Source organism: Adiantum capillus-veneris, chromosome 14 (assembly GCF_014529385.1).
Source record: "Adiantum capillus-veneris isolate H3 chromosome 14, ASM1452938v2, whole genome shotgun sequence".
In the NCBI taxonomy this organism is placed as follows: domain Eukaryota; kingdom Viridiplantae; phylum Streptophyta; class Polypodiopsida; order Polypodiales; family Pteridaceae; genus Adiantum; species Adiantum capillus-veneris.
Window position 1 is genome coordinate 15,300,914 of NC_140944.1, and position 13,397 is coordinate 15,314,310.

Below are 13,397 nucleotides of genomic sequence, written 5' to 3' on the forward strand. Positions count from 1 at the left end.
GAGTGCCCCTCAATCTGTATAAGGGAAGGGAGAATCTCGTCCCGAGTGGGAAAAGAGGTATGTCTTGATGTGAGCAAACTTTGAAAATAGGGATCAAAGCGTTGGGGAAGCTTGAGTAGTAATAGGCCAGCCATGCGTGCCGAGGTGATGTCGCCTCCGGCAGAGACAAGGTCGTCCCAGAGTTCTCGCATGCGGCGGGTCAACCCATCAAGTGAGTTGAAATCCTTGAACGGGAGGTTGCACAACTCCCGTTCAAGTGTGATCTGTCTGGCAAACGAGGTCTCCTCAAATTGGTCAAGAATCCGTTTGCACAATGGATGTGCATGCTCCTCTTTGGAAAACTTTCTTCATGCTGTGGTCCGAGAGGTTCATCATAAAAAAGGTGGACTTGTATGTCCCGATCCACCCACTCGTCGATCTAGGCTTGAGTGGCGGTGGGAAGGGAAGGCTGAGTAGCCGAATGGGGATATCATTCAACCATTCCCAGAGTCGATGGTAGGCAATAATTGTGCAGACTCGTGTCCTCCACACAGAATAGTTGTGTAATCCAACTACTTCTTCTCAGCAAAATGAGCGAGGGCATAATTGTTAGATGTAGCATTGGCAGATGCTGATGTAGTCACAAAAGTGGAAGTGGCCGTAGTCGCAGAAGACGTAGTGCCCGCTTCGGAGTCGACATGTCCTGTGCTCAGAGAGAAGTCCCAGAAGGTAGATTGATAAGATCGCAAGTCGTCATGAAGGTACCGTTCCCAAGGCTGTAGCAGTCCAAGATAATCACACGGACAACCACCGCATGGTGTTCTGAGTCCTGACGAGCAAGGGATGGTTCAACCGCACAAGAGGTAAAAATTTAGCGTGCTATCCGCCCAAAAAACGCTGCTAAGGGTGCTGAAAACGCTGCTGTAATAGAAATTTTCAGCGTGCCTGTACGCCACTGGTCGGTGCGGAAGATTCGTAGAGTGTCAGAGGAGAGGGTTCTCGCACTTTTCATCCGTGGAGGGGCTGAAAACAGAGAAAAAACAGCAAGTAATAAGTACCGAAAATGGTGCCAATTGGGTGTAGATACCTGTCCAAGGTGTAGATCTGCAAGTTCTAGGTAGTGTAGAAGACTCTTGGGTGTTCCTTGTCCGCTCCCGCAAGTGCACAAGATCAGCTTTTTGTGAAAAACGCCAGCAAAACACGGAAAAATGCAGCAAGATCTGCAAAACGCAGATCTGTCCAAAACGCTAGGGTTTGCAAAAACGCCAACAGATTTTGGTGCTGGTTTTGGTGCGTTCTGATGCAGGAGGGAAGCGCTAGGAAGAGGGATGCATTTCAAGGCTATAAATGCAAAAACGCTGCTGTTCTTGCAGAAAACGCTAGGACTGAATCAGCGTTTTGGAATTTCGCCACGATGGAAACTGGCAGATGTGCTAGCGCTAGCCTTAGGAGGAGAAATCGATGCAGATTCTCCGCTTCTTGGCGACTGATACCATGTGAGAGTGAGCAGCGGAAAGAGTGTGAGCCACGCGCGCCGAAAACGTTGGAGAGAGAGAGAGAGAGAGAGAGAGAGAGAGAGAGAGAGAGAGAGTGAAACCGGCCCGTAGGGCGGTAGGCGTTGGCTTTCACCCGAAATTCTTTACTTCAAGCACACACAGAGCACTTTGCACAGAGAACCTGCGACGGTAGGCGTTGGCTTTCACCCGAAATTCTTTACTTTATACACACACACAGAGCACTTTGCAAAGGAGACCTGTAACGAGAATTAACACTTCATCACACACACGGCTCGGAAGCTAGAATGCTCCGAGCAGACGCCGACAACCTGTAGGCCCCAAAATTGGCGCCCCTTTCGGTATTTCTTTATTCTTTAGGAGGGTAAATTACAAGGTAAGGTCCTGGGAATCCTTCACGTGTATCCACCTAGATACCATTTGATTTGGCCAAATTTCGGCAGCATAACAGCCCCAAAACTTGCGCGAAACCAATTCCCCTGCTGGAACTCGCTTGCACTGTCGTATACCCTCTGATTCCTGTCCAAAAACAGTAAATTCAGCACGCTGTATTTACTGGTTTTTGCCCTGTTTTCAGCCCCAAACAGTCCCCTAACTGTCCTTCGCCAGTGGGGCACGATTCCCAATGATCCTGGCGTCTGTATGGCTGAAAATTAGTCAAATTACAGCGCATACACATCGCTGATTTTGCACCTGTACGGTGAGGTTATGATCCTCACCAGTGCCTGCTTTGGAGCAGCAGTTAGCTACCCCTGTTCCTGCTCAAGGAGGCTCTTGCCTCAGCACAAAAGCATGAACCCACACAGCTGTACATCAGTCAAATGAGTAGCCCTCTTGTGGGGCATCACATAACTGCACGTAGGGGAGAAAGAGAGAGCAGTGTGTAGTGTGCAGGGCATCACTCCTAGCACCACACTGTACATGAGAGGGAAAGAAAGCACTCCATAGCTCTTAACCTGTGACAGGCTCTCAATGAAGCATCCTCCCAGCATAGATCGAGCGCCCCCTCTGCTGCCCTTGACCTGTAATGCATCTGTGAACAAATAGATGCAAAAAGGGGAAGATTTCCATGGCTGCCAAAACCTGCGTATCGCTGAAAACGCAGCAAAACAGCCCTGTAAACACGCATCTGATGCCTTCCAATGCTGAAAATGAGCTCCTTGGACCTAGGCAAAGTCATGGGAAGCTCAAAAATGGAGAGAAATGGCTGAAAATCCAAGTTAACAGCCTCCAAAACTGCTCTCAAAAGTCAGTTACAGGTTCTGTTCTCCCAGACTTGGTAAATTGACCACAAAGTGCCACTTGGCACTCATACATGCAATTTCCCCGCATTGGGCTTCCTGCTTAAAAATCTCTCAACTTGTGCATCAGTTTACTTTGCAGCAGAGTACTAAAATGTTCCCTTGGTCATACCGAAGGTAATGACGCGAACACATTTCACGGCCCAAAATAGCAGTTCCCTAATTTTTAGGAGATGCTTCCGTCGGGCTCCCGCTGGTCTTCTGACCATCTATCCTCATTGGGACCGCATCCAAAAGTGCAATGTGGCCCAACTGTCGGATACTTTCTGTTGGTGATCCCACCTTGACTTTATGCCTTTATTGAGTTCACTTCCTAGTATCCACCAACTTGCTAAGTGCGACGGGGGGGACCTGTATGATCTTGCTCTAAGCCTAGACATCCTCTTACTGTACGAATTCCAGTGCCGACCAACTTCCCGTCTGCGGGTGAAACTACCGTTCACATTGGCCATACAATGTCCGACCATTTGCAACTTCAAAAAGAGGGTCTCAAAAATAAAACAAAAATCATTGGAAGAAACCAACAACTAAGGTTAGCAATTGCCACGTCCTCGTGACAGAGAGAGAGAGAGAGAGAGAGAGAGAGAGAGAGAGAGAGAGAGAGAGAGAGAGAGAGAGAGAGAGAGAGAGAACACAAGTGCTCTGCAAATGATGCTCTCATTACACAATCTGTATGACTACAAGACCCTAAGCATTCTATTTATAGAATCTTAGGTTGAGGTAGGGCAAAAATGTGTAACTGGTGCAAAAAACATTAACGCCCAAAAATGGTTAAAAATGTGTGTACCCAGCCAGGCTCAGAAACTGACCGGCCGGACACGTGCTAAAAGTGTCCGCCCATGCAATCTACATGATGTGCGAAGGGTGGCCAACCCGGGACAATCACTAGCCGTACAAAATGGTGAAGCAACGGTGGTGTAACTCCAACATTGAGAAGTATTGTTGTAGGGTGTCTAAAGGGCTTCGAGATTACTGTACAAAGAACATAGTGGCTACCCTCACTCAGCTTATGGAAGGTGCCAACACTAGTCTTGCCTTGTTGAAGGGAGAGGACAATGGTTTCCAGGCAACTTGAAAGGGGGACAGCAAAAGAAAAATTCAGCAAAGAGGCCCTTTGTGAAAACGGCTTCTGAAGCATCACAAGGGTCAAAAAAGGATAAGTCGCTCGAGGAAAAGAAGGTCTTGATGGCTGAGAATAAATGCTTTATATGCGAGCAACCTGGCCACTTTGCTGCGGATTGTCCACAAAGGAAAAGACCAGCTGACTTAGATGATAAAGAGGACAAGAAAGGAAAGAAGCCCAAGCCCACGACAGGTTTAGTGTCAGACATGGTGGGTGACAAGCCAAGCACACATACCAGCGAGTTATGCAGAGCATGGGGTAAAGTCAGAGACTAGACGGTTGATCCAGGTGCCAAAGCGAACTTTATCTCACCAGAGTTAGCTATGAAGCTGCACATCAGAGCTGAAGAGATGGGGTACATGGCAGAGGCAGGGTTCGCATGTCTTGGCCACTCAGAGTGTGTTATTGCCCTCATTGGAAAGGTGCATCTGCATATTCAGTCGTATGTGGACACAGAAGAGTTCTATATCATGCCATGGGAAGGGTGTGATGCACTACTGGGAATCTCGTGGATGTTTAGGATACATGGCGTGCTAGATGTCTTCGGCAAAACGATCACCCTTCAACATAGGGGCAAAACTCATGTTTTGGATGTAAAGCTCAAAGGTCTTTCTGTGTACTTGATTCTTGCACGTGATGTTTCAGATAATTGTCAATCAAATTTATCCGTGTTAGATAAAGAAAGGTCAACATTTTTGCGAGAGTTTAATGACTGTTTTTCTGATTCATTACCGTCACAATTGCTGTCGGAGATTCTTGAGGACCATACGATAGATTTGGTGCCAGGGTGTAGCCCACCAAACTGACCTCCCTACAAGGTTAGTGCGTCTCAGCTGAAAGAGATTATGGGCCAGGCTGAGGAGCTTTTAGAGAAGGGGTTGATTCAGCCTAGTTCTTCACCTTTTTCCCCAAGCTCCTAGTGCAAAAGAACGATGGCTCTTGGCACATGTGTATTGACTAACGTGCTTTGAATAAGAATACCATCAAGAACAGGTTTCCTATCCCAAGGATTGATATTCTTGACCGTTTAGAGGGTGCTGCAATTTTCAGCAGGATAGACCTTAAGAGTGGGTACCATCAGATTCGTATAAGGCCAGAGGATGTGCACAAGATTGTGTTTAGAATGACGTTTGGTCTTTATGAGTTCCTAGTGATGCCATTTGGTCTTACAAATGCTCTTGCTACGTTCAATAGGATGATTGACCGGATTTTCCGCTCTCATCAAAAGTTTGTTGGCACATTCTATGATGACATGATAGTCTATTCGAAGAATGAAGAGGAGCATAAGCGTCACTTGACCATTGTGTTTGAAGAGCTGCGTAGTCACATGTTACTTGTCAATCTTAAGAAAAGTGAATTCTTCTTTGAAGAGATCCACTTTCTTGGCCACATAGTGTCAAAGGATGGTGTTCGAATGGATCCCACAAAGATTGAAGCTATTAAGACATGGCCAGACTTAAAGACTGTGCATGATGTCCAAGGCTTCTTGGGATTGTGCTCATACTATAGAAGGTTTATCATGAATTTTGTAGAGATAGCTTCACACCTTCACGCTTTGCAAAAGAAAGAGGTCACTTTAAGATGGACCCAAAGAGTGATTTTAGCTTTCAATCTTTTAAAGGAAAAGTTGACTTTAGATCCGGTGATTGTTTTACTTGATCTCAGGAAATTACAGTTGCAAGATGGGCAACGCCATGAGCACTACCTCCTCAGCGACGGTTTTATGATGATGCATGCCAAACTTTGTGTCACTAGGCCATTGCGACATAAGGTCATGGTAGAAAGTCATGTCCCACCATATGCAGGGCATCGTGGAATAGATGCGACAGTGAAAGTGGTAAACATTCTTTTATTGGCCTACTTTGAGGAGAGACGTGGATGCCTTTGTGCGAGTATGCGTGATTTGCCAAAAGGTCAAGTTTGACAAGCAAAAGGCACCAGGGTTATTACAGCCACTGTCGATTCCGGATTAGCTATGGGATAGCATTGCTATGGATTTTATCTTTGATCTTCCAAGAACGCCGAGAGGGAATGATGGTATATGGACCATTATTTGCAGGTTCAGCAAGCAGGCCCATTTTATTCCTATCAGAAAGAAAATAAAATCTGATCAGATGGCACGGTTGTTCATCTACAATGTGTTGAAGTACCATGGTATGCCACAATTGATTGTCAATGATCGTGATCGGCGCATGATAAGTTTGCTTTGGAGAGGATTATTTGAGAACATGGGCATTACGCTCAAGTTCTTGTCTTCGTTTCATCCACAAAATGATGGACAGTGAGAAGAGGCTAATTCTATTGTCTTGGATTTGCTGAAATGCTATGTGTCAAATAATAAGGGCAAGTGGGAACAATATTTGCCTATGCTTGAGTATGCGTACAACAATACGGTGCATTCGTCTACAAGCAAGGCACCTTTTGAGATTGTTGAAGGTGGCAAAAAGGTTCCTCCCATTTTGCATACAAAGGACAAGATCTTTGAGGCAGATCGATATGTTGAGAACATGGATGAAATGTATAAGAAAATCAAAAGGGTTGTTGATCGTCATCGACGTAAACTGTTGTTTTCACCTGGTGATTGGATACTTTTACGGTTTGAAAAGGCAAGGTTAAAGAAGTTGAAGGGCAAGGAAGGTTGTTTCCGAAGCTCATCATGTGTTACTATGGGCCTTTTTAAGTGCTTGATAAGGTCAACGATGTTGCTCATAGGCTGAAATTGCCTGACACTTGGAAGATTCATAATGCGTTTCACGTGAGTTCTAAAACCCTTTGTGGGTGATGTTCCAGAAGATATGCCACAGGAAGATCAGCCAAAAGTCGATGAACTTGATGAGATCTTGGTACTGCAGCAGATTTTTGGCACATAAAGAAAGAAAAGTTAAGGGACAGGTTGCAAGACGCTATTTGGTGAAGTTCAAGAACTATCCATCTATGGATGCAAAGTGGATGGAAGAGCATGAATTGTTAGAGTCACCAAATGTATTGCAGCTTTACCTTGAGGCCTTTGGGTTACAGCCTACGTATGCCCCAACCCAACGTGCTCAAAGGGGGGGTAATGATGGAGCTAGCACATCAAATGTACATACGGAATTAGTGCAATAGAAGTGTGCATCACTCTTCAAGTGTTAAAGGTATTACGCTCACTTATGTCATAGATGGAAATGACGAAAGTATGAAGGTCTCGTTAATTCATTTGTATCTATGTGTTATGACCTTTCTTGCGGGTACATGCGATGATAAAATCGTGCTAACAACACCAGATCATCAATGACATGTATATATGGCATGCAATCGAGGACATTTGCAATTTCAAGAGGGGGGTTAGTCACGAGGACATGGCAACTGCTAACCTTAGTTGTTGATTTCTTTTCGATGATTTTTATTTAATTTTTGGGACCCTCTTTTTGAAGTCACAATGGTTGGACATTGTATGGCCAGTGTGAAATGGCCGACAACCGAGAGTTTCACCTGCAGACGGGAAGGCCTTGTCTCCACGAGTTGGTCGGACCGATCAACACTAGAATCCGAGCAGTAAAAGGGTGTCTAGGCTCAGTTCAAAGTAATGTAGGCCCCCTCGCTACACTTATAAGTCGGTGGGTACTAGGAATTAACTCAAAAGAGGCTAAGTGGACACATGGCAGCTCCTTAGCAAACATGCCAAGCCAACATGAAGAGGGGGAAGAGAGGAGGCTGATTTTCACTCATTAAGTGAACTACAATGTGTGGGTGAGTGGTGGGTGCAGGTTTCACAGCTTTAATGGAAAGCTTGCCTTCTCCCTTGCTTTATGTAGCACGATGATTCCGCTCTTGTGCATCTCTCCTTCCCTTTGAATACAGAGACGTGATGCCCCGCTTGAGGGCTTTTCATATTTGTGTACAATTGTGTGGGTTCATGCGCGATTGCCGAAGCAAGAGCTTCTCGCACAAGTACTGGATTAGCTAGTTGCTAATCCCTTGTAGGTATAGGTGAATTCGGAGAGGGTTCATGCGAGCAATCTTGTCCGATTCAAAGGGCAAGTAGCCCTACAGGTGCGGGAGCTCGAGGACTTGCTACAGATGCGACCGGCTCGCGAAACGGAGCCCAAAACAGAGAAATTCAGCCTGCTGTGTATTTTTGCAGGTTTAGGGTTTTGGCCCTAAACGGTCCCTAATACCCCCAGGAGGTCCGGGGACGTGAGGGGATTGCTGTGCAGGTGATCTAGCGCATTTTCAGGGCAGAAAACAGAAAATTCAGTGTGCTGTAGATTCTTGGCAGGTTTTGCAAAGTGTCCATATGCGTTGGGAAAGTCACCTATTGGGTGGGGATACTGTCTGTGAAGCGTCCTAGTATAGTTATGTTACCGAAATCGGGCCAGAACAGGTCATTTTCATCATGGATTATGTGGGACAGCTCGTAGGAAATCACAGGTTTTATTCCCTTTTTGAATACAAAAAAGAAGTACCGAAAGGGGCGGCTGTCTTTGGGGCCAACAGGTGTCGGTGTGTGCTTGGTAGCGCCAGCTTCCAAGCCGTGTGTGTTTGAAGTGTCAATTCCCGCTACAGGTTTTATCTGCAAATTTTCTCCGTGTTTTAAAGTCTAAAGTAAACTTTTGGGGGTGAAAGCCTACATCTACCACCCTACGGGCCGGTTTCAATATGTGTGTGGTGTGTGGAGGTAGGAGCAGATATTGGTACTATTGGGCACTCAGATGTATGCTGAGTATGTGTGTGTGTGTGTGTGGTGTGGGGGTAGGAGTAGATATTGGTACTTAGTTCTGTACCCACTATTGGGCACTCACGATGTTAGTGGGGATGATGTAGTATTTAGTCAATACTACGCATGATGGAGCTTTTTATATATTTTAGTTGCATAGTGGACATGCAAACTCAACATTGTGAAGTTTTTGTCGGAATTATGACAGGTTGATATTATTAATTGGTTGTATCTTCTGTGGTGCATATGCCCTATCAACTATCTTTGTTTTTTTGGTACTAATTTTTCCTATCTAATGCATCTTTTAGTGCTAGGCTTCATTATGGCCGAGTCTGCCCTGCATCTGTGGAGTTATGAAAGAAACTCAATACACATCTTTGGTTTATGCTTGTGTGTGTGTGTGTGTGTGTGTGTTTGTGGGGTGTGTGTGTGGGAGCATATATTGGTGCCTAGTTTTTACACCCACTATCGGACATTGATGATGATAATAGCATTTTATCAATACTATGCATGATGGAGCTGATGGTTACATTATGGGCTCACATGACATGAGGAAGTTGAACCCATTAGAGACGCTTATAGCAACTGGAATGAGGTGGGTAGTCGGTAAGGCCGCGAAGTCGAGTTCTGTGGCAGCAGCAACTCTTCACCGGGAGTTAGGGCTCCCCCCCGTACCAGCTTACTGTGCAGGACAAAGGGTACGAGCTTTTACCAAGTACGCAGGTCTAAAGACTTGGATTGCAGATTTGGTTAACAATATACCAGAATGGAACCAATTCAAGAAGTGGACCTGGTGTAAAAGGACAAAGTTTTGGGGGCAGAGGTATATCAACGGCGCTTCTGTTGAAACCGCAAGACAGGAGAGCTGGAAGCTCTGGGAACACTCACATCAATGTGTCTCCCTTGATCCTTATATCGAGAGGAAGTATGAGGACACGCGTGGATACCTCTATAGGCAGAGCATTGGGAAGAACCCCGGTGGGATGGAGGAGAAAGTCTTGTTACTAGCAAGAGTGGATGGCTTAAGGCTTAAGGATAAGATTGAACGGGCACAGTCGAGGACTTGCCCGTTATGCGGAATGGAAGAAGGTTCAAGGTCACTTACGCACTTGTTGGTACAGTGCCCTGAACTGGACAATCTGAGAAGCTCAATACGACCCTGTATGGAACATGCTAGACGGCTGTTAAACAATCCGAGCGGTGAAGATACCGAAGTGTTACTCTTGGGAGGGGAGATTAGCGGAAAGCGATTGCCAGGTTGGGTTGTCCCCCGTGGGGCCCATAATGGTCGTCGTGGACCGTAGCTGAGGAGTGCCTATGCGGATAACGTTGCAGCATTCCTCTGCGGGGCCGTACCGCGATACTACAATGCTCTGGCCCGTGAGGGTGTTGAAAGCTCGTAGGGCTTGTAGTTATTGCGTACGGTGCGGTCTCGCCTAACATGGTCCTGGGGCTTTCCGAGTGGGCCTTGGTGACCATGGTTGGCCGGATCGGGATGCCTCCTTTGAGCCGACGCCCACCTTGGGTATGGCAGTCCTACCGGACATCCGCTGGACGGGGGCCTTTTTCTACCAGGCGAAAATCCTGGAGTACCTGGGCAAGATTCAGTACGGTCTGTGAGTTACAAGGGTTTGTCCCTCTCTCTCAGCCTTGGTCCTTAAATGCATCACTGAATTGGTTTGGTGATTTCCCGACGTTACCCTCGGGTGGCGTGACTAACAAGGGAACATGGACTGACTAACATGGCATGAAAAGACTTTTTACTCCCCCGAGGGGGAAACTTGCTTCCATTCCCCGTTGACATGCCACGATACAGCATGGAAGCGCTTTTCCCTTTGTCGGCAAGTCCGCAAGGTAATTTGTCTTTGACTCGTTTGCGTGCACGCGAAGCAAAGGCAGTTCCTTGCTGGCTTGCCGGCTCTAGCCCAAAAAAGTAAAAAGTAAAAAGGTTACATTGTCTTGTGGATGACTAACATGATGCTATACCTTGCACTTTCCTTTAAAGGTGAATCTGGGCTTACCTTGAATTCATCCATGTATATTATTTAGTCATATAGCGGACATCCACACTTCACATTTTGAAGTTTTCGTGCGAGTTACGATGAGTTGATATTATGCTGATTCTTTGTATTTTCTGCCCTATCAACTACCTTTTTTTTGGGTACTAATTTTTCCTATCGATTGCATCTTTTAGTGCTAGTCTTCATCATGACGAAGTCAGAAGTTTGCTCTGCATCTTTAAAGTTATGATAGAAACTTAGTAATCTTTGTATTGATGTATGCTTGTGTGTACACGTGCGTGTATGGTGTCGTGTATTGGAGCATATAGTGGTACCGAGCTTGACACCCAATATTGGGCATTGACGATGTTAGTGGGGATCTCGTAGTGTTAAATAATAAATACTATGCATGATGGAGCTGATGATGAATTTTCTTGTGGATGACTACCATGAGGCTATACCTTGCACTTACATTGTGAAGTTTTCGTCCAAGTTATGACGAGTTGATATTGTGTTAATTCTTTGCATCCTCTGTTAAGTTGAATACTATGCATGATGGAGCTGATGGTTAATTTTCTTGTGGATAACTACCATGAGGCTATACCTTGCACTTACATTGTGATGTTTTTGTCCAAGTTATGACGAGTTGATATTGTGTTAACTACCTCTGTGGTGTGTATGCCCTATCAACTACCATTTTTGTTTTTTTTCCTATCTTATTCATCTTCTAGTGCTACGCTTCATTATGGCTGAGCCTGCCTTGCATCCCTAGAGTTATGACAGAAACTCAGTACACAGATCTTTGTTTTGATGTATGCTCGTGTATGTCTATGTAGTGTAGGTGTGTGAGAGCATATATCGGTGGCTAGTTCTACACCCACTATTGGGCATTGATGATGTTAGTGGGGATGTCGTAGTATTTAGTCAATACTATGCATGATGGTTTACATTTGTCTTGTGAATGACTACCATGAGGCTATACCTTGCACTTACCTTTATAGGTGAATCTGGGCTTATCCTGGATTCATCGAGGTATATGTAATATAAATTAGATGTCTAGCCATGTCGTTTGAACCTGCCTTATAAGAAACTGAACCGAAGTGCTTACTTTTTTGATAAGAGTAATTCTTTCCTTCTAATCAGGTCTTGTCCAATTTTTTGGAGAACCTGGTGGAAAGGAGTATGCCTTTCAATGCTGATAATATTGTGCTCACAGCCGGAGCAACTGCTGCGCTAGAGATATTAGCTTTTTGTCTTGGAGAGGCAGGGGATGCATTTCTTGTTCCATCTCCATATTATCCTGGGTAGGTTTCAATTCTTGGAGGAGGCTCATATGCTACATTTTAACTCCTGCGGCATGGTTAAGAATATACTAGCTTTTTTAACCTTCCAGAGATATGTAGGTTTGACAGAGATATCAAATGGCGGAGTGGCATTCAATTGGTGCCTGTGTACTGTCCAAGTAGCAAAGGTTTCATGATTACAAGGACGGCTCTTGAAAAGGCCTATAATCAGACCCAGAGACGGGGAATCACCGTCCGGGCCATTCTCATTACAACTCCTGGGAATCCCGTAGGCAACATACTTGATGCTGAGACCATAAGCTCTGTGTTGAATTTTGCGAAAGCAAAGGGGATTCATGTAATAAGTGACGAGATTTATGCTGCATCCGTCTTCAGAGGCAAATTCGTGAGTGCATCACAGGTTTTGGCTGCTGGCGATTACGACTCTGGCTTTGTGCATATAGTTTATGGGCTGTCGAAGGACTTTGGGATACCTGGATTCAGAGTTGGACTGCTATATACAAAAAATGAGAAGATTTTGGCAGCAGCCCAAAATTTCACGAGGTTTTGTACAGTCTCATCGCATACCCAAAGGTTGTTGGTGTATTTACTTGATGACAAGGATTTTGTAGGAAAGTTCTTGGAAGAGAATAGGAGGCGGTTGTACAATCGATATGATTCTGTGTTGAAAGGCTTGCAAATAGCTGAAATGAATTGTGCAGAGAGCAGTGGTGGGCTTTATTGTTGGGTAGATCTAAGGCATTTATTGGCATCTGCCAGTCAGGAGGCAGAGAGTAACCTATGGAAGAAGTTGTTGTATGAGGTGAAACTCAATCTAACTCCAGGGTCTGCTTGTCATTATCCCGAGGCCGGTTGGTTCCGGCTCTGTTTTGCCAATGTAGATGAACAAACTTTGAATGTGGCGCTGAAACGTTTACATGTATTTACAGAAGGCATGAGAAAATGATCACCATTTTTTTTGTCATCGTGTTTGAGAGCCATGATTCTTTGCGTTGCACTGATGAGCTCTTGTTTGCACTGAGGCAGCAAGCCAATATAGTGAATATGCAGCAGGATTGTCAGTATCTGATTCAAAAGCTTAGTTTTTTTTGGGGATTGTAGAGAAGCATCTAGCTGTGGCGTATTTAGCACCTGCAATTTATTATTATTAATTTTTGGCAAACACCTGCAATTTATGGTTACATCAGTCTAGCAATGTTATGCCCAAATGGAACCCCTTCTTGAGAGGTAAGGTTGTAGGAAGCTACTAGTTGTTGCTTGTGACCATCGATCTTTGCCTGAATAGAGACAATCATGGGAAAAAATTCGATTGGTTGCTCCTATTATTTATTCAAGTGAGAGATTGATGGATACATATATCTCACCTATGTTTGTAAGGATGCAAATGAATAAGTGTATTAGCCGTATCTTGGTTGGGTTGCTATGCTTGCTAATCGAGAGATCATGCAAACATGTGGATGTGTTGATTTATAGTGACCAG

General features: G+C 45.0%; 1 protein-coding gene across 1 annotated transcript in view; it reads left to right on the forward strand.

Annotated features, from left to right (window-relative positions):
- ACS12 (1-amino-cyclopropane-1-carboxylate synthase 12) overlaps positions 1 to 12,981 on the forward strand; it is a 48,244-nt gene extending 35,263 nt beyond the window's left edge. Inside the window, exons 3-4 of the mRNA XM_086528342.1 lie at positions 11,757 to 11,917; positions 12,017 to 12,981. Coding sequence (XP_086384468.1) covers positions 11,757 to 11,917; positions 12,017 to 12,863 — 1,008 coding nt within the window. The 3' untranslated portion in view covers positions 12,864 to 12,981. The remainder of the gene's footprint in view (positions 1 to 11,756; positions 11,918 to 12,016) is intronic.
- Positions 12,982 to 13,397: the final 416 nt, after the last annotated feature.